The following is a 23,354-nucleotide window of genomic DNA, read 5'->3' as shown; positions in this document are numbered from 1 at the left end:
TGCGGCCACCGGGCGTCTGGACCCCGGGGCGGTCCCAAGGGCTGAATCTCGAGGGGCCGGGTGACCTACTTTCTGACCGCCTGCTCCCCCGCTTCCGGAGGACCACCTGACCACCCCCAGGTTCGCTCCCGTCTCCCGTGAACCGCCAGTCGCAAGTGTGCCCGACAAGCGGCCGGCCCCTCCCACCGGCCACCCTCCCCGGGCGCCGCCGCACCAACGCCGCCGGGCCCGGGAGCGCCTTCCGGGGCGGGACAGGTAATTCCGAACGGGCCGCCAGGAGCCACTCCGGGCGAACAGACCCAAAGCCGGGCAGAGTCTCGGTCCGCAGACGCCCACAGGGTGGGCAGCTCTTCCGGGAGCACTCAGGTCTTCAGTGAAAACCCAGCCCCGCGTGAAGGCGGCGTCTCCAAGCTGCTCACACGGTGCAGGTGGGACCGGCATCCGAGGCCGCACTTCCGAAGGGCCACACCAAACAGGCGGGGGGGGGGGGGGGGAGGGGGGACCGAACCCCTAAATCTTCCCCCGCGGACGACCACCCCCCTGCTCCGGGAGCCCTCGGCCGAGCGGGGGCGTGCGCTCTCGCCCGCCGGTGCCCCAGGGCACACGCCGGCCCGGAGACCGGCCTGACAGCGGCCACCGGCGCGGGGCTCGCTCGCGGCGCCGTCTCCCCTCGTCCCCGCCAAGTGGCAGGGGCGGCCCCGCCACCGCGCGCGGCCGCGGGCGCCCGGTCCCCCGCCCGTCCCACCGGCGCGGCGCGCGGCACCCCGGGGGGAGCGAGGCTCGCGCGCGGCCCCACGCCCGGCCCGCCGCCGGGAGCGCCGCCGGGGCCAGGGGGCGGGGGGAGGGGCGGGCTCGCGGCGGGCGGCGAGGAGAGGCTGACGGGGGCGGAGGGCCCGCGGCGGGGAAGCAGCAGGAACCGGGAAGGGGGACCGGGGGAGCGGAGGGCGCCCACAGGGCCGAGGGCGGCGGGCCGTTGGCCGGCCGCGCAGGGCGTCCCGGGCGGGGGCGGCGGGCGCGGCGGCCGGAGGAGGGCGCAGGGAGGAGGGAGGAGGGGAGATCTCGCTCTCGCTCTCGCTCTCGCCCCGCGGGAAGGGGGAGGTGGAGACGCGACCGGCTGCGGGAGCTGCAATTACCGTGTGGGCTGCGGAATTCTCGTGGTGTTTGTCGGGGAGATGCGATAATGGCGTCCGTCCTCGCGAGAGAAGCAGCCGCTCTGCGCAGGCGCCGCGAGTCCCTCCCCGCGGCCCTCCGCCCTGCACCGTCTGCGCACGCTCCCTAAGCGGGGCGCGCCGGGCGCAGGGACGGGGCGAGGGGGTGGGGCCTGCCGCTCGGAGCCTCCCGCGCGCGCTTTCGCCCGCGCCGACGACCGCCGAGCATGCGCACGCGTCCTCCTGCCGCGCCCTAGTTTGGGCCTCTGAGGGTCCTTACCTCCTCAGCGTAAGCTCCGTCTCCGCGTTAGCGCAGTGGGAAGCTGCCTCGGTGGACCGTGAGAGCAATTTACATTTTTCTCTGAGGCCGAATGAATAGGAATCAGTCCTCCCCTCGACGACTACATATCCCAGAGGGCCGTGCGCGACCCGCTAGCGGTGCTTTCTGGGAATCGTAGTCCCTTCGCGTGCGCTGAGCCTGCCGGTACTTGTAGTCTCTCCGTACTCGGGTCTCCCGTCAGGGGCCGCGCCCGCGGCTGCTGGGACTTGTAGTTGAGACGCGGGGGTCGCGGCCGCTGCCGCTGGGGAGGCGCGCCCCAGGTAATAGGAGGTGCCCCGGGCTCCCCGGCGTCCGTCCACACCTCCCGGCGCTCACGAGTGGAAAAACGTGTGTGTGGTTTTGTGGCACATGTACCGTATGTAACTAATGTGTTACCGTACGAGACGTGCGTCCGTAATGTGTAGGCTATCTTATGGACGAGCACGAATTCGGTGTGTGGACGTGTTCCACGTATGTAGCATAAATGCACGCTTGTTGGCACTCGTGGGAAGAAACCACTGAACTGTAGACAATCCCCAGAAACGATTCCTGCTGACTGCCATCAGCATTGCGCCTCACGTGGGCTGGGGTTCCCATTGCTTTTCCTTCTCTCTACTCGCCTCTGTTTTCCGAGTTGTTTACGACGAGCAAGAACAAGGCTGTGGAGCTATTTTCATTTGGGAAAGAAAACGCTTCCCTGCAAGTTTCCTGCCCACTTCCCTTTTTGCCAGGAACAAAAAGCCCAATTCAGGGCAGTAACGCGCCGTGTGACCTTGGGCAACCTCGTTAGTTAGAATCTCTTCCAGAATTAACACCTGGGAGCTCTCCTGAGGCTGGTCATTGGGTTTCTTTGCAGGAAAAGCGCCTTAAAGAAATTCCAGAGAAGAGTCACAGGAGCTCAGTGCTGGAAGAGATGTTTATTCACATTGAAATGAGAATTTTCCTGTCTACAGATGAGGGAAAATTGCTCAGCAAGGTCACGCTGCTGGAAAAAGACAAAAGCGGAGTTTGGAATCCAAAACACCGTGGTCTAGAGTCTGCTCATAGTGGGGGAAAAGGGTTGCGGAAGCTGAGCACACAGATCCTGAGAGATGAGTGGCTGCAAAATGGTTTCAGACGGCCGTGCCTTCTGTCCCACCCCTGCCTCAGTCACAGCCAAGTCTAAAACTTAACCGAGATTTCTTAGATACGTGCGTATCTGACTAGAACGCAGGTAACTGTAGACTGGCAATTTTCATGTCATTTCAAAACATCACAAAGTTCCTTGTCTGTAGCTCCAGTGCGGGTGTGGGTGGCCGGCTCCTTCCTGGCCGGGCCTTGCACGCTGCGGGGCCCCAAGCCACTGCTAAGTCATCATCAGACAGTAAGCCCATCAAAACTGTCTTTGCGCTTATGCCAGAGTCGCGGACTTCTCTTTCTCGTTGTTGATGACTCAGATTCATGCGTTTTACACTTAGCCACCCAGGAAGCTCCAATAAAGGAGAGTGTTAATATTGACATCTAGCTGATTAGCCACGGTTTTAAAAATAATTAAATAGCTGGCAGTTGGCAAAGCCAGCTGTCCACCAAAGAAGGGCTGCTTCCCTATTGCAGAGGGCCCTGCTCCACGCCAGTCAATCCGTACACGATTCCCGTCCAGGTTCTGGAGGTAATGAGGCTAGTGTCCTGTTGGTGGGGGCTCTATGGCCAGAGAGGGAGGGCACTCTGGCCCGGATGGTACCAGAAACAGGGAACCCCCTTCCACGTGTGCGCACTGGGCATTCGCAGAGATCTCAAAGGCCCCATCAAAATTGTGCGATGCCATTTCCAGCAGACCCTGGGATCCTGCGGAAGCGTCCTGTTCCCGAAGATGTCATTAGGATGAAGCCAAGTCCGTTATTCGCGAAACTCTCGGTTGCCCAGGAAAAAGCCTAGAAAACAGCACAGTTGTCTGTAAGAGCAGGGACATGGAGTTGGCCTGACCTGGGCTTGGAATCCAAGCTCTCCTGTGGCACATGTTGCACTGCCGAGGCCTCGTGAGCCTTGGCCGCCGCCTCCGGAAACTGGCGTCTCAGACTCACAGCTCATGGGAATATTGGGAGGATTCAAGGAAGTAGGGCTCGTAAAGGGTTTCGCAGAAGGCCCGACTCAAGAAACGATCGCATGATCGTGTGTTAAGTTGCCATGCCTTGAGTCAGGCGTGTATCATAGTCCGTATTCTTTGTGAAGAACGTGAAGTTCAGAGAGGTTAACGCCCAGGGTCACACGGCCAAGGCAGTGCTAGAGCTGTGAGGTGGAAGGTTGTGAAATCTGGCAGGAAAGGTGGTTAGGATATGGGCTGTGCGGGTCCCTGTTGGCCAAAGGATGCGTTTTGTCTTGATCCTAAAATAACCAAAGGCTTTTCAAGGTTTGGGACAAGGGTAGATATGATCAGATTTGCATCTTCAAAAGTTGCTTTAGCTGGAATGATGAAAAACGAATTGGGTATGGGGAGGAGGGTTCCTAAGTGAATTTGGGGGAGTACTTGAGGAGGCTGTGGCAGGGGTCCTGGCAAGAGGGGACGGAAGCCTGAACTAGGGTGGTCACAGTGGAGAAGAGATGTCATGGGATGAGATCAAAAGGACTCGACCCCCAACCTGATGCTGGGGACGGAGGCAAGGCGCGGGGCTTGGGGGTGGCATCTGGGATGTCACCTGAGCCTGCAATTACGGGAAAACAGATGGATAGAAGCACCATTCCCTGAGATGACCTCCGGGCACCACCAGCCACTGACCACCAGCCACGGCTCTGGAGACTACCCCGAACAGTGCCTCTTTATAATTTGTCCACCTACAGGGGATGATCTGTCATTCCGCTCCTACCCCGGGACACCTTTTTCCGCCTCACACAAAAGCACCTGCTGGGAAGAGATGAGGTTTGGGGACGAATGACGATAGAGGAGTCCGTGGGTGGTTCAGGGAAAATGGGAAGAAGCAACGCTCAGCAGGCACTGGAGCCCCGTCCCCCACTTACGTGGATTCTAGCCAGACACGAGACAGGCCACAGCCACACGTTCTGGTCCGTCAAGAGAATTACGGGCCAAGAAGTACGTCAGCAACATGGTAGAATAGGAGGTCCCCCATCACACACCCCCCTCAGCAACGATAATTCAACAGCCAGCCATGGCTGAAGCCTTCCTGGAACCCTGGGACCCAGCTCTAACCACTCGGCAGCTGTGGTCCAGGAACAGTCCCACCCACCAAGGGACACGGAGGGAAACCCACCCACCACATCAATACGATGAAAACCACACAATCATCTCATTAGATGCAGACAAAGCATTTGACAAAATTCAGCACCCTTCGTGATAAAAGCTTTCAAAATAGCAATAAATGCGGTAATAGGCCTCAGCATAATAAAACCCATGTATGCAAACGGGCGCGGCCGCTGTCGAAAACAGTACGGAGGGTCCTCAAAAAACTGAACCCAGAACCACCACGTGATCCGGCAACCACTTCTGGGTAAACATCCAAACGAAACGCAAACAGAAGAGACGTCCACACGCCCGCGTTCACCGCAGCTCCCTTCTCGATAGGAAGACATGGAAATAAGCTAAGTGGCCATCAGTGGATGAAAAAGTTGTGGCATAGGTAAAAAATGGAGTACTACAGCTGCAAGAAAGAGGGACATCCTGCCATTTGTGACAACGTGGATGAACCTGGAGGGCATCATGCTAAGTGATGTAAGCCAGACACAGACAGGCACTGCAGGTCTCACTTTCGTGTGGAATCTAAAAAAGTCACACTTACAGGGCACCAGGGTGTCTCGGTCGGTGAAGCATCCCACTTCCGCTCAGGTCATGATCTCGTGGTTCATGAGTTTGAGCCTCACATTGGGCTCTGTGCTGACAGCAAGGAGCCTGCTTGGGATTCTCTCCCACTCTGCACCAGCTCTCTCTCACTCTTTCTCTCTCAAAAATAGATAAATAAACATTTTTTAAGTAAAATAAAGTAAAAAACAAGTCGAACTTCCAGAAGCAGACAGTAGAAGAGTGGTTATCAGGGTCAGGGTGAGGGAGATGGGAACGCTGGTCAAAGTGTACAGACTTCCAGTTAAAAAAAATTTTTTTAATGCTTATTTGTTTTTGAGAAAGAGAGACACAGAGTACGAGTGTGGGAGAGGCAGAGAGAAAGGGAGACACAGAATCCCAAGCAGGCTCCAGGCTATGAGCCATCAGCACAGAGCCCGATGCGGGTCTCAAACTGACAAACGGCGAGGTCAGACCTGAGCTCAAGTTGGACGCATAACCGACTGAGCCACCCAGGTGCCCCCGGACTTCCTTCCAGTTTTAAGATGAATGCACTTGGGGATCTAACGTACAGTATGGGGACTACACCGTGTACTTGGAAGTGACGAAGACCTCAAGCACTCTCACCACAACAAGAGCAACGCTAACCGTGTCAGGTGGTGGAGTTGTTCATTAACCTGCTTGTGGTAGGACTTTCATAGTGTATACGCACGCGAAATTGTCATCTTCTTTGTCCATTTTACTTCAATAAGGCTGGAAAATAAATTATTTTTTTAAAGTCTTCAGGGAGAACTCTATTCAGTCACTGCTGCATGGATAGGATGTCCTGTGAATCTGGGAAAGGTACCAAAACGTCCTGTGCCTTCTTTTCCACCCATGGAAAGTGTGGTGTTGAGACCTCATAAAAGTCACCTGTGACATAGGTGCCTTTGCGTACAGATTGTGACGTGGACTCCGCTCCTGGCTCATATTACCTCTGTGTGGCTCTGGACCAGTCACATGACATCCCTGGCCTCGGTATCCTCATCTGTAAAATGGGACAATAAAATCTACTTGGCAGAGTTGTTTCTAAATTTTGAAATTGACCATGGGACGTGCTCACCACAGCATCTGGCACAAAGGGGACGCTTCCCCTGATGTTGTTGTCAAACTTTACATCCATGCAAATGACTTGGAGGCTACCACTGCTAATGAGACATCCATAGCTGCCACTGTCGACTGCTCATGGGGGCCGAGTGCTGTGCCTTTACTGGATCACGTAATAACCCGATCCTCTATCTACACTTTGCCAGGCCTGCTTGACTGCTTTTTTTCCTCCGTCTCTCTCTCTTTTTTTTTATTATAGTTAAATACACATCACATAAAATTTACCATTTTAACCATTCTAAATACACACTTCAGTGCTATTAAGTACCTTCACAAAGTTGTGCAACCGTCACCACTAACTTGTTCCAGAACCTTTCTGTCTTCCCCAAAACGGCTTCCCCATTATCCATCACTCCCGCACCCCCCAGCCCTGGCAACCCCTCACCTGCTTTCCGTCTCTATACATTTGCCTATTCTGGCTATTTCATATAAGTGGCATCCTACAACTTGTGGCCTTTTGTGACTGGCTTCTTTCACTCATATGACATTTTCAAGGGCCGTCCATCCCCGTTGTAACGTGTGTTAGGCCTGCACATCTTTTTGTTGTTGTTGTTACTTAATCTTATTTTTTAGAGCAGTTTTCGGTTGACAGCAAAGCGGAACAGAAAAGTACAGAGACAGCATGTGCAGCCCTCGCGCGTCCACGCTCACGGCCTCCCCCCGTCACCAACATCCCCCATCAGAGTGGGATATTTGTGACAGTTCGCGAGGCCTCCGGTGACACATCGTGGTCACCCAGAGGTCACTCTTGGTGTTCCGTCTTTGTATCTCTGGCAAATATTTTCTACCGGTCTGTGGCTTGTCTTCTCGTCCTCTGACACTGTCTCTCACACGGCACAAGTTCCTCGTGTCAACGAAGGCTCACGTGTTAGTGATCTCTCTCCCGGACCGCGCCTTCAGTGCCGTATCTGAAAAGGCATCACCACACCCAGGGTCACCTAGATTTTCTCCTGTGTCATCTTTGAGGACTTTTTAGTTTTGCATGTTACATTTCGATCCGCGATCCATTTTTTTTTTTTTTTTAATTTTTTTTTTTGACGTTTATTTATTTTTGAGACAGAGAGAGACAGAGCATGAAGGGGGGAGGGGCAGAGAGAGAAGGAGACACAGAATCGGAAGCAGGCTCCAGGCTCTGAGCCATCAGCCCAGAGCCTGACGCGGGGCTCGAACTCACAGACCGCGAGATCGTGACCTGAGCTGAATCGGACACTTAACCGACTGCGCCACCCAGGCGCCCCCGCGATCCATTTTGAGATCATTTTTACGAAGGGCATAAGGTCTGTGTCTCGACTGATTTTTTTGCATGTGGATGTACAGTTGTCCCAGTGCCGTTGGTTCAGAAGATGCCTTCGCTCTTTTGTCACCGCCCAGTCCCCCGAGGTCGATTTCTGGGCTCCCTTCCATCCCACTGACTGATTTGTATATTCTTCAGCCAACACCAAACTGCCTTGATTACTGTAACTTCGTTTTTTATGACTGATTAATTGCATTTTGTGATACTGTTTTGTTTTTTTTCTTAATCCACTCATCCTTTGCTGAACATTTGGATAATTTCTATGTTTTGGTTTGAATAATGCTGCTGTGCACATTTGTGTACAAGCATTTACGTGCACGTATGTTTTCATTCCTCCTGGGTGTGTACCTTGGAACCAAATTGCCGGGACTCATGATAACTCTGCATTTGACTTATTGAAGAGTCCGCATGCCCTCCTAAATGACACTCCTCATTGTTCTCGGTGAGCAAATGCTGCTTTCCCGATTCAGAGAGGCCCACATCGAGAGGAACCGACAGCCAGCTGCACCTCGCCAGCCTTGTGGGCGCACCGCCTTGGAAGCGGGTCCTCCAGTCCCAGATGGGCCGTCTCAACTGTGGCCTCCTGGGGCAGAGACAGGCTCTTTCTACCGAGCCCTGCCCAGATGGCAGTTGTGTGAGCCCAAGCACGTTGTCTTCAGCCCCCACGTTTTGGAGTCATTTGTCAGGCAGCAGAAGATAATTGGGGCACAGACTTATGTGTACCCTTTTTATTCCAGCCCAAACTCTCCTTGCACCAGGTAAGTATTTGGAAGAGATGACTGGCCATTCCCTGCAATGCAGCAAGCACGGATTATACACTTTACGTTGGGCCTATGGAAGCAAACAGCCACGAGGCAAGGCTCAATGAGACAGTGAGCTCAAGACCCCGTACGTGAGCCCTGACTCTGCCAATTTCCGGCGAGGGAGAACTTAGACAATGCGCACGTCACTGCTCTGAGCTTCGGTTCCTTGTCTGTAGGATGGAGACCTAAGTGCCTACAAGTTAGCACCCTTTGGGCTACGGGGGAATGTAAACTAGCTGAATACAATCAGAGGAACTCCTTGATTTCCATAAATGACAAGTTTGGAAGTGCACTTCAGGATACGGGAATGGAAATTGCTTGGCTGAGGCAATGTCAGGTACTCTGTCACGGTCTCCGTCCCCCTCTCCTTTTCCAGCCTTCCGGCCCCGGGGCTCACTTTGTCTCCATTCTTGAGCAAGGTCTCAAGAAGAGTTCCCAGCAACTGCACACGGCGCACACCTTACCAGTCTAAGTCTCTTTCCCCATAATTGCAGCGAAACTTCCGGAGTTAACACTGATTGGTCAGTTCAGGTTACCTGTAAATGACCTTCCCTCGGTTGACCAAACCCGAGATACATCAGGGATGGGGTCAGCTTGACCTGAGTCCCACGGATGGCCAGTGGGGGAGGGCTAGTGTCCCCGGGAAGACTCGGGTGATGTTATCAGAGGAAAGGGACCAGGTGTCAGGCAGGCGTACACAGCATCTGCCCCTAGCACGAGTGTCCCAGGGCTCTCACGAGACCCAAAAGCGGCACCCAAGCCCATGTGAGCAGTGGTGTCAACATTGATGTCTGTCCAATGGTTGTTTCTTTTCTCCCGGGAGCTGTTGATTTGTACTTTCCAGAAGGAAAGGTTGAGTATGTTTCAACAAAGAGGAGAAAGTGTTTCTCTTGGGCTCCCAGGCACCTTTGATCCATTGATTTTCATTTGACTCAGGAGATGGTGTAACTAAGCCAGGCAGGTGGTGAATATCTCAATAGCACTGCTGAGTTTCAACATCCTTGTGAACAAGAGATTTCCACTACAAAGCATCCCCTTGGCTGCTCAGATCACGGAAACAGGTTTACAAATCCATAAAATCAATAAAAGCGTGTGCCCAAAATTGTACCATAAAAAAAAAATCCCTGGAGAACAAAAGAGATTACTGTGGACAAAATGCACGTGGAAACTTGCATGTATTTGCAAGATTTTTGTCCAATCAGCATTTTTTCCTATTCTTTTTTTTTTTTCCCCCAACTAGAACAGAATTTCTTTACAGACAGTGTATGTATCATTTGGAGATCTTAAAGTACTTTGGAGAGCATTCAGTTCCATTTAGGAATGAATGTGAATTTCTATCACGTAAGAATAAAGCCCTCTCTGGAGAGAGTGATGCCAAGAAATTCGAGGCGTCTCACACAAGAGCGAGCTCCACACTTTGATCACACTGTCTGCTCTATAAAAAGCTTTTGGCATGGTCCTCCAACACATATGTATTTACGAATAAATCATTCCTGTGTGTTGGGTACGATTACTGTGTGCTCTATTAAACATGTAAAATAGAAGTTATGACCAGTGAGAGAGGAAATAACGATAGAAATTCCTATCTTTTCTTCCTGCACTTTGAAGGACAGTCTGGAGTTGGCTCATGTGACTGAGAGGCTTAGCCAAGTCCAAAATCTGATGGGGGGGAGGAGCAGCAGGCCGGAGACCAGGGGGTGACCTGCAGAGCCCAAAGGGAGGCTCTGGCAGAATTCCCTCTTGCTCAGGGGAGGTCAGTCTTTGTTCTGTTCAGGCCTTCAACTGATTGGATGAGGCCCGCCCACAGTGGAGCATGTCCACTGACTTAAATGTTAATCACATCCAAAAAATGTCTACACTGAAGGGCGCCTGGATGGCTCAGTCAGTTGAGCGTCCAGCTTTGGCTCAGGTCATGATCTCGCGGTCCATCCGTTCGAGCCCCACTTCAGGCTCTGTGCTGAGAGCTCAGAGCCCGGAAACTGCTTCAGATTCTGTGTCTTCCTCTCTCTCTGCCCTTCCCCCATTCGTGCTCTGTCTCTCTCAAAAATAAACATTAAAAAGAAAAAACACATCTACACTGAAACATTCGGGATAATGTTCAACCAAATATCTTGGCACTGTGGCTCAGCCAAATTGACAGAAAAATAACCATCACGACTCCCCATGAGAAACGTTCAGTTCCGGCAGATAATTTCAACACATCATATGAAGGCCACTGATTGGTGTTTTACGTGCAAAGGAGATACTAAGGAATTAGAAGGCGTTGGTTTGGATAAACATGAGGTTCTTTGGCTCAAAATACGAGGAAAGTGGGTGACAATTGGACATGTTGTGCTTCCTCAAGAGAGTAAGTTGGCATTTGTATCAACTATTTTAATACATTTGTCCTCGGACCCACGGTTGTCAAAAGTGGGAGTTCCAAAGATGTTCACGCAGTGTCATTTATAAGACAAAAAAAAAAAAAAAAAAAAAATAGGGGCGCCTGGGTGGCTCAGTCGGTTAAGTGTCCAACCTTGGCTTGGGTCATGATCTCGCGGTTCACGGGTTCAAGCCCCGTGTCAGGCTCTGTGCTGACGGCTCAGAGCCTGGAGCCTGCAGCCGGCTTCAGATTCTGTGTCTCCCTCTCTCTCTGATCCTCCCCAACTCACACTGTCTCTGTCTCTCTCTCTCTCTCTCTCTCTCTCAAAATAAATAAACATTAAATTAAAAAAAATAGGCCATCTGTAAAGGGAGTGATTTGATGAATTATGGTATATCTTTTCACAGGGTATTCTACAGTTCAAAAAAAACAAGCAAAAAGCACGGATGTAAAAGCTTATTCATGATAATTATCAAGTGACTACATCTGTATCTATATACATACATATGTACACATATATACCCTTTACATAGGATATGATTATCTCCAGTATTCAAAATAGTGAGAGGTTGGGGCGCTTGGGTGGCTCAGTCGGTTAAGGGTCCAACTTCAGCTCAGGTCACGATCTCGCGGTCCACGAGTTCGAGCCCCGCGTCGGGCTCTGGGCTGATGGCTCAGAGCCTGGAGCCTGCTTCCGATTCTGTGTCTCCCTCTCTCTCTGCCCCTCCCCCGTTCATGCTCTGTCTCTCTCTGTCTCAAAAATAAATAAACGTTAAAAAAAAAATTAAAAAAAAAATAGAGAGAGAGAGAAGATTTTATGTCGTGGAGATTTCCACAAAGAGCCACAAGAAACTGCTATCAGAGTGCAGTTCACAAAAAGATAGAGGCATTCATTTTTCACCTTTGACGTACTTGAAATATTTTTCATAACATGCATGTAAATGGCTTCTCTATCTCTTTTGATGGCAGACATTTCAGTTTCTACTGTAACAGTGGCTGAACTGATGTTTGAGACGGCTGGGAGGGTTGCGTGGGGCAGGCTCAGTTGGCAGTATTTTCTAGATAAAGCAGAGCTCTGTCGTGTGGCTACAGGAAGGACGGGAAGACCCCAGGACCACGGGGACAGCCAGTGTGGCGTTCTACCTCAAATAGGCTGGCTGAGGACGGCCGAGTAGCTGAGCACGGCCAAGGACATGCCCTTCAGAGCAAAGGGGGCTACGGAGTGCTGGCTGACAGGGTCCCCGATGCCCGGGAAACCCGCGTTCCTTCAGGGCTCAGCCAGCTCCTAGAACGCCTGGAAGGCTGCCCTGGGCATCGGTAACAGAAATACCTCTCTCCTAAGTGCATTAGTCATGGATTCGTTAAACCCTGAGGGCAACATAGCGGAGTTAGTGCTATTATTTCCCTACCTTACAGAGGAGGGAACTGGGGCAGAAGTCCATGAATGAATGAATGAATGAATGAAGCTACCCAAGGGTAGGTACCCTTGCAGAATGCCTCTGTGGAAGAAAACCACGTGTATTTCAGAGTTGCAAGGAAGGCAGGCAGACGCAGGGGCCACCAGAGACCAGGTCAAAATTCTGTGCACGTGACCAACTGGGTTCTTGGGAACCCACACGTGGACCCAAGGTTCCAAACCCCTGTTCTGTGGGGTTTTCCAGATCTAAGAGTCCAGGATTCTATGATAAGTTATGACATCCCTGACCCTTTGAAGTTTGCACACTTAACCCCCCCCCCCCCCAATGACAATTATTTCCAATTCACCCTGAAGTCTCCGTTTCACAGGTAAAAAGCGTCAGGAGGAATAAACTACTGTTTAGTCCAAAGTAGGGGTTTTTTATTATCTGGCACATGAGAACATTGCCAGTTGTATAGTCAGGGCGACTGCCTGATTCGCCGTCACAGTGTCGACACTTTGTGCATGAAAAGGGGGGCATCAGGATCCATGCTGACACGGTGACCTGGGAGCGCCCTGGGCCAGCCAGGACGTGTTACTTTAGGCAGAACAAATTTGTATCAGGTCATGTCTCTTTGTTCCTGGCAGAGAGGGGTCACCTGCCCTCCTGCCCCTCCACCTCGGCCGTGCTTTGCCTAATTCCTGTCCCTGCACTCCGGAACCTGCCACTCCCTCCGCACACACACGGCACGGCTTTGTGCCTGGCCCTACATGCATATGACACGGCTCCAAACTAGGGGTCAACATCCAGGAACAAGGCCTTTGCTCTCTCCTATTTGCCTCCTGCCCTCTTCGCCAGGACGAGCATTGGGCTCTCCACTGTGTGCTCCTGATTCCCCGGCACACTCTGCTGTTTACCAGATCGAAGCGAACCGAGGGGCTGGCCACGGTGAAGGCCACAGGTCTGTCGAGGGGCACCCACCCCTATGCCAAACTGAGCATCGTCCAGAAGCTGGGGCAGGCGCGGGTTGAAATTTAACCTTCGGGATCAGGGGGTTGGGTGAGGTTCTACAAAAAGAGGTAGGCTGACCCCGTTCCACGATCGTCCAGACCAAAGTGAGAGCAGAGAGTAGGAAGATCACCCTGGGTTTACGGGGCTCTGAGGGGAGCAGTTTGAAGATGTTGAGGACCCCGGTGTTGGGCAGGAGCCTTTGGAAGTCATCCGATTTCTCCGTCTCCGTCAAGCGGATGTGGGGGACCCCCCGCCGTCATCCGCTGAGGCCGGAGCAAAGGTGCTCACAGGGTCCTTGTGTGCAGAGAAGTCAGACTGATACTGGTAAGTGGGCCCTCAGATTTCCCCAGATGCACTTTGATGTTTGGCTAATTCTGTAGCGTCTTCCAAAATGAGAGGCGTTAGAACCGGCCTGCTGGGGTTCAGGTTCCCGGTCTGTCTCCTTTTCCTGTGGGTGAACTTGGACAGTTCCTTTCAGCTCCATTCCGTGGGGCCATCAGGAGGGTGAGACCCTCAGAAGAAGACAGTTAGCAAGTGCCCCCTGGGATGGGTTGTTACTAGGACCATCCAGCCCCCTAGAAATTAGCCCCGCCAACCAGTCCCAGCCAGTCGTTTGAGCTCCAGAACCCCTCAGGCCGAGACCATTCTCAGCAAACGTGCAGTAAACACATTATCCAGGGGCACCTGGGTGGCTCCCTCGGTTAAGCGTCCGACTTTGGCTCAGCTCATGATCTGACGGTTTGTGAGTTCGAGCCCCGTGTCGGGCTCTGTGCTGACAGTTCAGAGCCTGGTGCCTGCTTCCGCTTCTGTGTCTCCCTGTCTCTCGGCCCCTCCCCTGCTCATGCTCTGTCTCTCTCTGTCTCTCAATAATAAATAAATGTTAAAAAAAAAATTAAAAAAAAAAACAAACAAACACATCATCCAACCAAAGACTGCCCTGGGTCAGCCGCACCCTGACGGCAGTGTCCTTAACATTCTGCGACCTCCCTCATTGTGGGTCTCAGATTTCTCCTCTGTCCAAAAAAAAAAAAAAAAAAAAAGGCTGGCTGATGAGATCACTCCTGATTTTCATTCCTAAAATATCCACACCGTCCAGGTTGGCCAGTGGGAAGAGCTTGGGCTTCTTCTCAGTGGCTCCTGAGTGTGGTCACTCGGGACAAGTGACTCTTGTCAGAGGTGAGAGCGGGGCCGGCTGCTTTCATGCCCCCTGAGCCCCAGTCTCCTTGCCTGTAAAATGGGAGAAGCGCTTGTCTCATTGGGTCATGTAGACACGGAACCACATGCAGAAAGCCCGGTGCACAGTGGGCTCCCAGTGAACGTTCCGGACTCGGACTCGGAGTGGGTGCCCGGGATGGCAGCAAGGTCGGCACCGGGAGCCGGAAGTAAATCGCTGGGCCCTGCCCTGGACCTACCTGTAGACTTCAGACCACACGGAAAGGCGCTCACACCTGACCGGCCTCCGAGCCCAGCTCCCAGACGCCACCGCTAGGTGTGCTTCAGGGCTCACCTCTGACGCTTTCCTCCACGCACGGGAAACGGGTCCACGCATTCACAAGGCTTCTCACCGAAGCAAACGCGGACCCCACTGGACACGTCGATCTGCACCTGGGTGTTCTCGACTCGACTGGAGACATCCTCACAACCGTCCCTTCTTTTACGCTTGGTGTGATCGGGACGGACATCAAGCCCCCTCGACCGGAACCCTGGCCCTGCCACTTCCGGACCCCTCGGCAGGTGCCTTCCCCCCTTGACCCCCGGGAAATCACGGTACTTATCACACGGCGCCGTGTGAGGCAGAGAGGAGGCCGGGGATGGACCGGCCTAGAACGGGGAACCGCATCCCAGGCACTGACTGTTGTTACTATCACCTTGAGCCGTAGCGTCGATACCTCCGTATTGAACCACTTCCTTTTTGGGGAATGTGAGGTGGGCTCCAATCTCTAACTATGACCAACCACATCCTCGCACATCCCCACACCCGTGTGCAGGACAGAGTAACGTTCTGTGTCAACTGGTCTTCAGACTACCTTCAGGGGAACCCCAGGGCTCCACGGCGATTTCAGAACGCCACGTTGGACAGTCTCTTCCGCCCAAGGAAGACTGGAGCTTCCTGAGAGGTGTGTGCCTCATGTTAGCGTCTTGTGCGTCGGTACTTGGCAGAACATTTCCCTTGGGGGATAAAGAGAGTTTGTTACTAAATACACCGCCCGCCCCCCCCCCCAGTGTATTATCGGGGGCCGGGGGCCGTTCCAGGAGCCCCTGGGATTCTGGAAAGAAGGGATGGAACTTTATGTAGACTGTTTTCTCCTAAACGCGCATAGCTACAGTAAGTTTAATCTGTAAATTTGGCACAGAGGTGAACAACGGGACCGATAATAAAACAGAAAACCGGAACGTCGTAGTCAAGGTAACGTCACCGCGGCCTTACCGCACTATCCTCACTTTGGCGATGACGTGAGGTGATAAAACGCCCAGGCGATGAGGTGAAGCGGGATGAGTGACCGAGCCTTAGGCCATCAGCGACCCGATAGCACGTGAGAAGCGGGATCGTCCGCTGCCCGACTGCGGTTGACCGCCAGCTGCTGAACCGCAGGCAGAGAAACCGCGGGGACCTCTGTGTGACCGAAAGTCGCCGGTGGCTCGGCCTGGAGAGAACACTGACAGCGTTATAAAATGTTCCAGAGTCATCTCAATCCCACATTCCCTGGCCACGCCCCGGGACCCACGGGCGCTACCTTTCGCCGAGGGAGCGCGTCCCTTCCCCGGGCCGGATTGGTGACATCCGTGCTGGCGGGGGCATCGCACCCTGGCCGTGGCAGACAGGGCCCACGCGGGCCCTTCGGGGCAAGTTCTCGGACACGTGAGCTGGCACCTGTGGCTGATGCATCCGCGAGGCTTCCCGGATTTGGCTCAGCCGGGCGGCGGGGCGGGTCCACATCCATTCAGTGCGTCCTTCCTGGCACTGAGGCTGGTGCTTGGCCCACGGCGGGAGGTGTTGAGTCAGCGAGAAGGAGATACCGTATTACTTTGATCACTTCCCATCAGACACCTGCGTCGGCAAAGACCAGACTTACTTTGCTGCGCGGCCCTCGCCCTGGAGGCACATGGCCGCCAGGAACAGGCCCTGGGAGCCCGTTCAGGATCCAAGCAGCCTCACCTCATGGTGCACGGTCATGAGCAACGCCCTTTCACTGGGGACAGAGACTGTGTGCACGTGGTTGGCAGCCCCGTGTGCAAATGTAACACGTTGGGGGGTGGGCACGGACTTCCTGTGACCCCTGTGGGCTGGAGCCCCAGGGTGGGGGTGGGGGGGCACGGACTTCCCGTGACCACACCGTGACGATGACCGTGGATCCAAAGCAGATCAATGCCGCGCGGGAAAGCCGGTTTTGGGGGGAGGGTTCAGCGAGGAGATGAAGCGAAGGCCCCGCATGCAGGGCCGGGGTTGGGCTGCTGGGCATCTGGCGGCCCCCGGGCTCCGCGTCGGGCCGGTTTCCAGAGACCTGGCTCCTCTGGGGCCCCGTTTGTGACGAGGCCACCTGCCCTGAGGCACCAATCACTCCAGTGCATCAGTGGAGGCCTTCTCTTCCTTCTCTCTACCCCAGGGCACCCCCTCTGGAAGGGCCCCGTCTCTGTGCCGGGGGGCACCCGGCAGTCCCCCATCAACATCCGCTGCAGGGACAGCGTCTACGACCCGCGACTGAAGCCTCTCATGGTCTCCTACGCCGCGGAGAGCTGCCTCTACGTCTGGAACACCGGCTACTTCTTCCAGGTGGAGTTCGACGACTCCACTGAGGGGTCAGGTGAGCCGGGGCCGGGGCCTGTCACAGCCAGGCTACGGGCTGGGCAGAGAAGGGGACCGGCGCTTTGCTGACGCGTGGTGTTTGGGGGCAAAGAACAGAGGCATCTCAGCGTCGCAGGGCAGGGAGGTGACGCTCACTTGAAGGATTATGACGCCCACGCCCGACACTTGCACGGCTCTGCTGCACATCCTGGGGGCCGGTCGGGAAGAAACGATGTGCCAAGAGAAACGCACATGTACGGCAGGTCACAGAGGAGAGCGGAGCAGGTCGGGGAGAGAGGCGCGGTGGGGGCGGGGCCCGCAAGCAGAGGCAGAATGAAATTGTACCAAGGCCGAGGCAGGCCGTCCAGAGCCGGGCCCCTCGCTGGTCCCTGCCCAGAGGACGCCCAGCGGCTGTGAGGCACAGGGGACGGAGCAGGGACTCCGTGAGGTCTGGGAAGCTGCCTTCCACCCCTGCTTTCCATCGGGACTGCTGCCGGATTCCGTCTGGCCTTCCTTCAGCACCTGCCGGTATCGTCGTAAACCCTGTTTATGCCGCACGCCCGTCTTCCTTCTGGGAGCCGGGGTTGTCGCGTGGACGGGCAGAGGGTGCTACGCGGCCAGCCCCCAGTGGAAAACCTTAGGCAGCAGGCCTCTCACCGGCTTCCCTGGTGGACGTGACTTCACACGTGTTGTCACGGCTCAATGCTGGGGGGACCCGGTGTGTCCCGTGTGACTCCACGAGAGAGGGCTCTGGAGGCCGGCGCCTGGTTTCCTCCAGGCAGCGCCGTCTACAGAATGTGCTTGCGTCGTTTCGCTGTAATAAATCTTAGCCACGCGTACGGCTCTACGCTGAGTCTTGGGAGCGCTCGAATCTGGGGACCCCCGGCCCAGCCCCCAGTCCCAGGTCCCTCGTGGGCCAGCCCTCAGCCCATCCCCTTCCACGCACCCAGTCATCTTACTTCCCCATCATCGCCCTGCGAGGACGCCAGGCCCAGGAGGGCAAGACCTCTAGTTTATGCTGAGCGTCACAGGTGCTCAGTAAACTGATGGATGAACCTCGAATGAGGAGTTAAGGGAGCAAAGGAGCCTCAATTCTCCCCTCGGGAGTGGGGAGCAGGGCACCCGCCTCAAAGGCTGTTGGAGGAAGAAACGAGGCCTCGCTCCCGGCGTCGCACGGACCAGCTCCCGAAGCAGGCTGCTGCCACCTGCCCTGGCTGCTGACCTGAGTCCGCCTTCCTGGGTCACCGGCAGCAGGACGCCGGAGTGGGAGCTTGCTCGCGGCCTTGCCCTCGCGCAGGGCGTGCGGAGCCTTCGTTAGAGCCGAGCGTCGGCCCTAGACTGTCAGTCTGCTCCCGCCGTCACCGGGAGGTGTCAGCCCTGCGTCCTGGCTCTGTCCTGATGCTGATTCCGTGTCACCCGGCCTGGAAGTGTGCGAGCGGCCGCAGCCCCCACTCCGGGCACCCGGAGCCACGTGCAGCCCATGTGCCGGCCTTCCGGGGGCCCCGGGAGAGGGGCTGGATGGTGAGCGGAGGCCCAGCCTCAACCGGCCTGCCTCCGATGGACGGAGCGGCTGCGGGGTGGGGGCTTCCCCAGGTTGGTCTTCACCGTGACCCTCGGGCACGCCTCTCACATGGCGTTCGCTGAGGCCGGCAAGGGGGTGGGGGGTGGCAAAACGCCAACTCTGGCCAAGGCACGCACAGAGGAACTTCTGGGAAGGACGAGATGGGCTCAAAGGAGAGAAGGGGAAGCTGTGTTCTGAGACCCTAGAAAGCACAGGAGCTGCCCGGCATAGCGATGTGTGTGCTCACCTACTCGGTGGGCCGCCTTCTGTGCCCTCGCTGGTCTCTTCCAAGTCCGGATTCCCAAGGAGCAACCAAAATTGAATTTCCAGGTTCAATGTGGTTTGTACCATTTTTAAAAATTTTTGTGCAGGAACTTCATCGCTTTTGTTTTTTTAAAACACATTTTTTTAATGTTTATCTTTGAGAGACAGAGACAGAGCGTGAGCGGGGGAGGGGCAGAGAGAGAAGAAGACACAGGATCCGAAGCAGGCTCCAGGCTCCGAGCCGTCAGCACAGAGCCCGGCGCGGGGCTCAAACCCGTCAACTGTGAGATCATGACCTGAGCTGAAGTCGGACGCGAAACCGACTGAGCCACCCAGGTGCCCCGATTTATTTTGAAGTAAACTCTACCCGCAATGTGGAGCTTGAACTCACGACTCCAAGATCAAGAGCCTCATGCTCTACTGACCGAGGCAGCCAGGTGCCCCTTATGCAGCAAGTTGAAAAGACTGAGCAAAGAATAATAGTTCCTGAACTTTCCGTTGCTTGGTTATTAGTTATGTGAATGTAGTAATCATTTTGGGAAAAACAGATATGGTTGTGGATGTGTTCCTCTAGAATTCATACTCCTCCCATATAATTATTATGTGCAGTTATGGGTCTTACTGATATCTACATAGGTTTATTTTCCTTTCAGTCATAAAACACAAAAAGCGTCAAAGGTCACTTAGGAATTCTGCCTGTGTATCGTTAGGATACATTTGACAAAAATTGTTCAGATTCCCAGGGGAAAGGGTGTGGTGGCTGAGCGTGGCACCTCGTCAGTGGCTGGTCAGTGGAGCACCTGTAACGCCGAGTGATAGCCTCACCGAGACCACATGCTCCGGGAAGCGGTGGTCCCAGGGTAGATTGCGATGCTGTTTCTAGAAGGTGGAAGCTTTGCCGCACAGACGAGTGAACATCCTCTTTCAAAAGTACCTCCAGGGGCGCCTGGGTGGCTCAGTCGGTGAAGCGTCCGACTTCGGCTCAGGTCACGATCTCGCGGTCCGTGAGTTCGAGCCCCGCGTCGGGCTCCGGGCTGATGGCTCAGAGCCTGGAGCCTGTTTCCGATTCTGTGTCTCCCTCTCTCTCTGCCCCTCCCCCGTTCATGCTCTGTCTCTCTCTGTCTCAAAAATAAATAAACGTTAAAAAAAAAAAGTACCTCCATCCAATGGATAACAGCATGGCCCTAAGCAGACACCACAGCGGACAGCGTCTGTCTCCTCATTCTCCTCAAGGACCGAGGCCCAGAGACGTGGCTCATTCAAGGTCGAGCACAGCGAGTGGAGGGTCAGGTTCAAACCCAGTTCCCGCTGCTTGGAAAGCCCACCGGAGTCACCGCATCCGCTGTTTGCTGGACCCTTCTCCTTGGCAACGCTTTGCTTGCAGAAACTTGAGTACTCCTGAGGATTGCTGAGATGGGTGTTGGCTCCCATTTGACAGATAAGAAAAATGAGGTGCAGAGACGTCCATGGCCAGAAGTCACAGAGCCCGCACGATGGGATTCTGTGCTCTCCAGAGCAGGGAACTTCACAAGCGTGACCTCTCTCTGGGAAAAATCTGCACCCAACATCCACAGAGGTCGGGCGTGAAGCCAAGGCGCTGGCCCCACGTGGCACATGGGGAGAAGGTCCTGGGCTCGTGGTCAGGTCCCCAGAGAGCCAGCAGCTGCTCAGGGTGCCGGCCAAGCCCACGCCCGACTGCCCTGACAGGCGGAGCGGCGACGTCTCTGTGATGCTTCCAGGGTGAGGTTGTTGCTGTTATTTCTGTATGGGCGTCTTAACAGCACCTGTGACTTGGGCTCTAGATGTTTCTGAACCCCACGGGAGCTCAGGCTCAGGTTCGAGGCTGGAGAACGAGGCTATCACAGGTCGTAATTATCCCCCGAGTCACCGCGCACGGCCTCCTCTTGGTCAAGAATTTCAATCTCTGGAATTTTTACCCCAAGAGTAACTCAGAATTGGGCACGGCCAGCCCCGGCAGCCTCTCTCTGCTTCCGGGATCTGTCCCGGGGCGGGCGTGCGACCCCGGTCAGACCGCTGAGCGCCAGAGCTCCCCTGGGAGGCGTTGGAAGAGAATCCCTTCCAGCCTGTGTTGTGCGGGGGCAGCCGGGAGCTGGGCCCGCCGGTCTTCAGGGGAGAGCAAAGCCAAGAGGGGCGAGGAAACTTGAGGCCTGAGGCCCTTGTCGGAGCCTCTAAATGCAACTGTGCCTGAGGCCAAAGCAGCCCCCGGACCAATAAATCTCTCTTTTTGCTTAAGTCAGTTTGAGTAATGATAATTCCGCCCCTTGTTTCCCAGAGCCCTAATACAGAAGACCAAAAAAAGTGACCGAGTTGAGAGAGCAGAAACGGAGGGGAGTCACCTGGGAACCGGCCGCCTCCCTCCTTTCGCCTTCTGCTCAAATGCGATGCGGGGACAGCCTGGGTCCCCGAGGCCCAGGGCCGGGGGGACGCTGCACTTGACCCACAGAGGTGGGCGGTCAGAGCACGGGGCCTGGAGACCCCAGGTGGGTCCTCGGGGAAGCCGAGCCCAGGTGAGCCTGGCCAGCGGCGTGCTGGCAAGGGTTTGGCACCTGGCCCTCTAGGGCTCGGGGGAGGGACCGGAAGCCATTGGCAACTTTGCCCGCTTGCCCTGGTGTAAATACTCCCGTACGGCCGGCCTCAGTCTCCAACAGTCACTGATCCCAGGCGGGGAGGAGAACTCGGCCATCTCCCAGGGCCCAGTTCCAGTCGGTCCCACGCGTCACTGTCCCAGGCCCCCCCCCCCCCACAGTCCCTGCTGCCTCTGAGCTCTCGTGGGCTCTCCAAGCGAGGCCTCGTCTGTACTGGCTAAGACCGTTGCACGTGGCAGAGACTCGACTCAGACTGGCCGAAGCGAACAAGGGGAAACGTACCGGCTCAGATCCTGAAAAGTCCGGGTTGTGGCTGAGTCAGGTGGTGGACGGCCCACAGAAGGAATGGAAGGAATGGAATGGAAGGTGGGAGGAAGCTGAATCCTCCCTGGGGCCCCTGCTCCGCTCTGGTGGGGTCATCCCGGGCCAGAGACGCACCTGCCGTTCTGGTTCACCCTCCGGATTGAGCGGTTTGGAGAGACAGCGCCCCTGCCCCGACGATCACAGCTCGGGCCCGGGGCTGATCCTCAAAGCCCCGCGTGGCGGCCGGAGCGCACCGCGGTGACAGAGGACGAGCCCACCCTGCAGCGAGGTGCTGTGCCCAGAAGAGAGGGTGGCCGGGGCTGGGAGGTGCACCCCGAGCTCTCTCCACCGGGCCTGGCATGCTTGCTGTTGACCCTGCACTGACCCCGGCCCACCCGAGTCAGGCGGCCGTCAGCGTTCAAGACCGTTGCGCCCTGATGCAGCCAGGCCTGTGCGTTGACCTGGGCCTGACCCTCACTTTCTGGCTTCGGCACCACCTTCTCAATCTGATCCAAAGGGACTCGCCACCCCCTCCCCGCCCCCCCCCCCACCGCCACAGACCGAAAGAATTATCTGGGTGTCTCTCTCTGGCCATATAAATTACTAGATAATTCCCCCCGTGGCTCGTGTCCACCCAGGCCAATCTGGTTTTACTTTACTTGTCATTTTCCCAAAAACCCAGTTTCCTTTCTCTCTCTCCTCCTCAATTTCACATGCCCCACACCCCCCCACCCCCAGCTCGATTCCCAGGCTCTCTCCCTGTTTCCACATTCTCCCGTCCTCTTTGCTCACCGCCACTGGAAATTGGGAACTGCCAGGAGCAAAGGAAATGAAAAACGCAGCTGAAGACTGGAGCCCGTTAAAACACGTTTGCGGCAAGAAAATGAGAAAAAGGAGACAGTCCCACAACTCAAAAAAACACTGGATCGACGGCAAGGAAGTGCCCCACGAGCAGGAAAGGAAGTGAGCGGGGAAGGCGCTCGCCGTAGAAGTAATTTTGCGGGATCTGTGATCACCCAGGTCCGGTTACGCAAACAGGTGACCGCCAGAAACTCAGACAGAAACATAACCGGGAGGCCGAGGACATTCTCCGTCAGCGTAGAAGGGTCCAGCAGTTTTTTCCAGAGGGCGAGGAATACTCACGCTTCGAGATTAGCGCCAGCCAGGGATGATGTATGACAGGTGGAGACAGCGGGGCATTCCAAGGGATTGGAGAAGCAGCTGACGGCCCGGGCCGGGGACCGTGGGGGCTGGTGCAGGGGCGCTGGAGGGAGAGAGCTTCCTGGGAGCAGAGGGAGCGAGGGAGGAAAGTCGGCAAAGGCAGGGCCCGTCGTCGGCCTCCTCTCCCCCCACACACACCTCCTCTCCCGGGAAGCCGTCTTGCCCCAGTCCCGAGGGACGATCCTTCTGGAAGGGGTGACAACGCCCGCCCAGTCTGCCAGATGGGCGCTCAGAAGCCGCGAAAGAGACGCGTGTTCAGTGACCCATAGTCGATGCTGCTGCTGGACGTGGCCGGGTGCTCCTCGTGTGGCAAAGCCATGTGCTGAGCGGGGTACAGCTTTTATCCCCTTGGATCCTGGCAATTACCCCCCA

General features: G+C 55.5%; 2 protein-coding genes across 7 annotated transcripts in view; one reads left to right on the top strand and one right to left on the bottom strand.

The window, feature by feature from the left end:
- The window catches only part of BANP (BTG3 associated nuclear protein), a 110,737-nt gene extending 109,480 nt beyond the window's left edge, over nt 1–1,257 (bottom strand). The window contains exon 1 of the mRNA XM_081791341.1: nt 1,134–1,257. The gene's annotated coding sequence lies outside the window, so the exon portion shown is untranslated. The remainder of the gene's footprint in view (nt 1–1,133) is intronic.
- Nucleotides 1,258–1,354: 97 nt separating this feature from the next.
- CA5A (carbonic anhydrase 5A) overlaps nt 1,355–23,354 on the top strand; it is a 45,600-nt gene continuing 23,600 nt past the window's right edge. The window contains exons 1-2 of one of the 6 annotated variants that reach the window (XM_081791344.1): nt 1,355–1,437; nt 16,849–17,046. In XM_081791344.1, coding sequence (XP_081647470.1) covers nt 16,956–17,046 — 91 coding nt within the window. In that variant the 5' untranslated portion in view covers nt 1,355–1,437; nt 16,849–16,955. Of the gene's footprint in view, nt 1,438–12,767; nt 13,568–16,848; nt 17,047–23,354 lie in introns of those variants that run through there. The other 5 variants (XM_081791347.1, XM_081791342.1, XM_081791346.1 and 2 more) reach the window with 5 other exon arrangements.

Source organism: Panthera onca, chromosome E2, assembly GCF_046562875.1.
Source record: "Panthera onca isolate mPanOnc1 chromosome E2, mPanOnc1 haplotype 2, whole genome shotgun sequence".
In the NCBI taxonomy this organism is placed as follows: Eukaryota; Metazoa; Chordata; class Mammalia; order Carnivora; family Felidae; genus Panthera; species Panthera onca.
The sequence above is the reverse complement of the archived record's forward strand: the minus strand, read 5'-3'. Positions and strand labels throughout refer to the sequence as shown.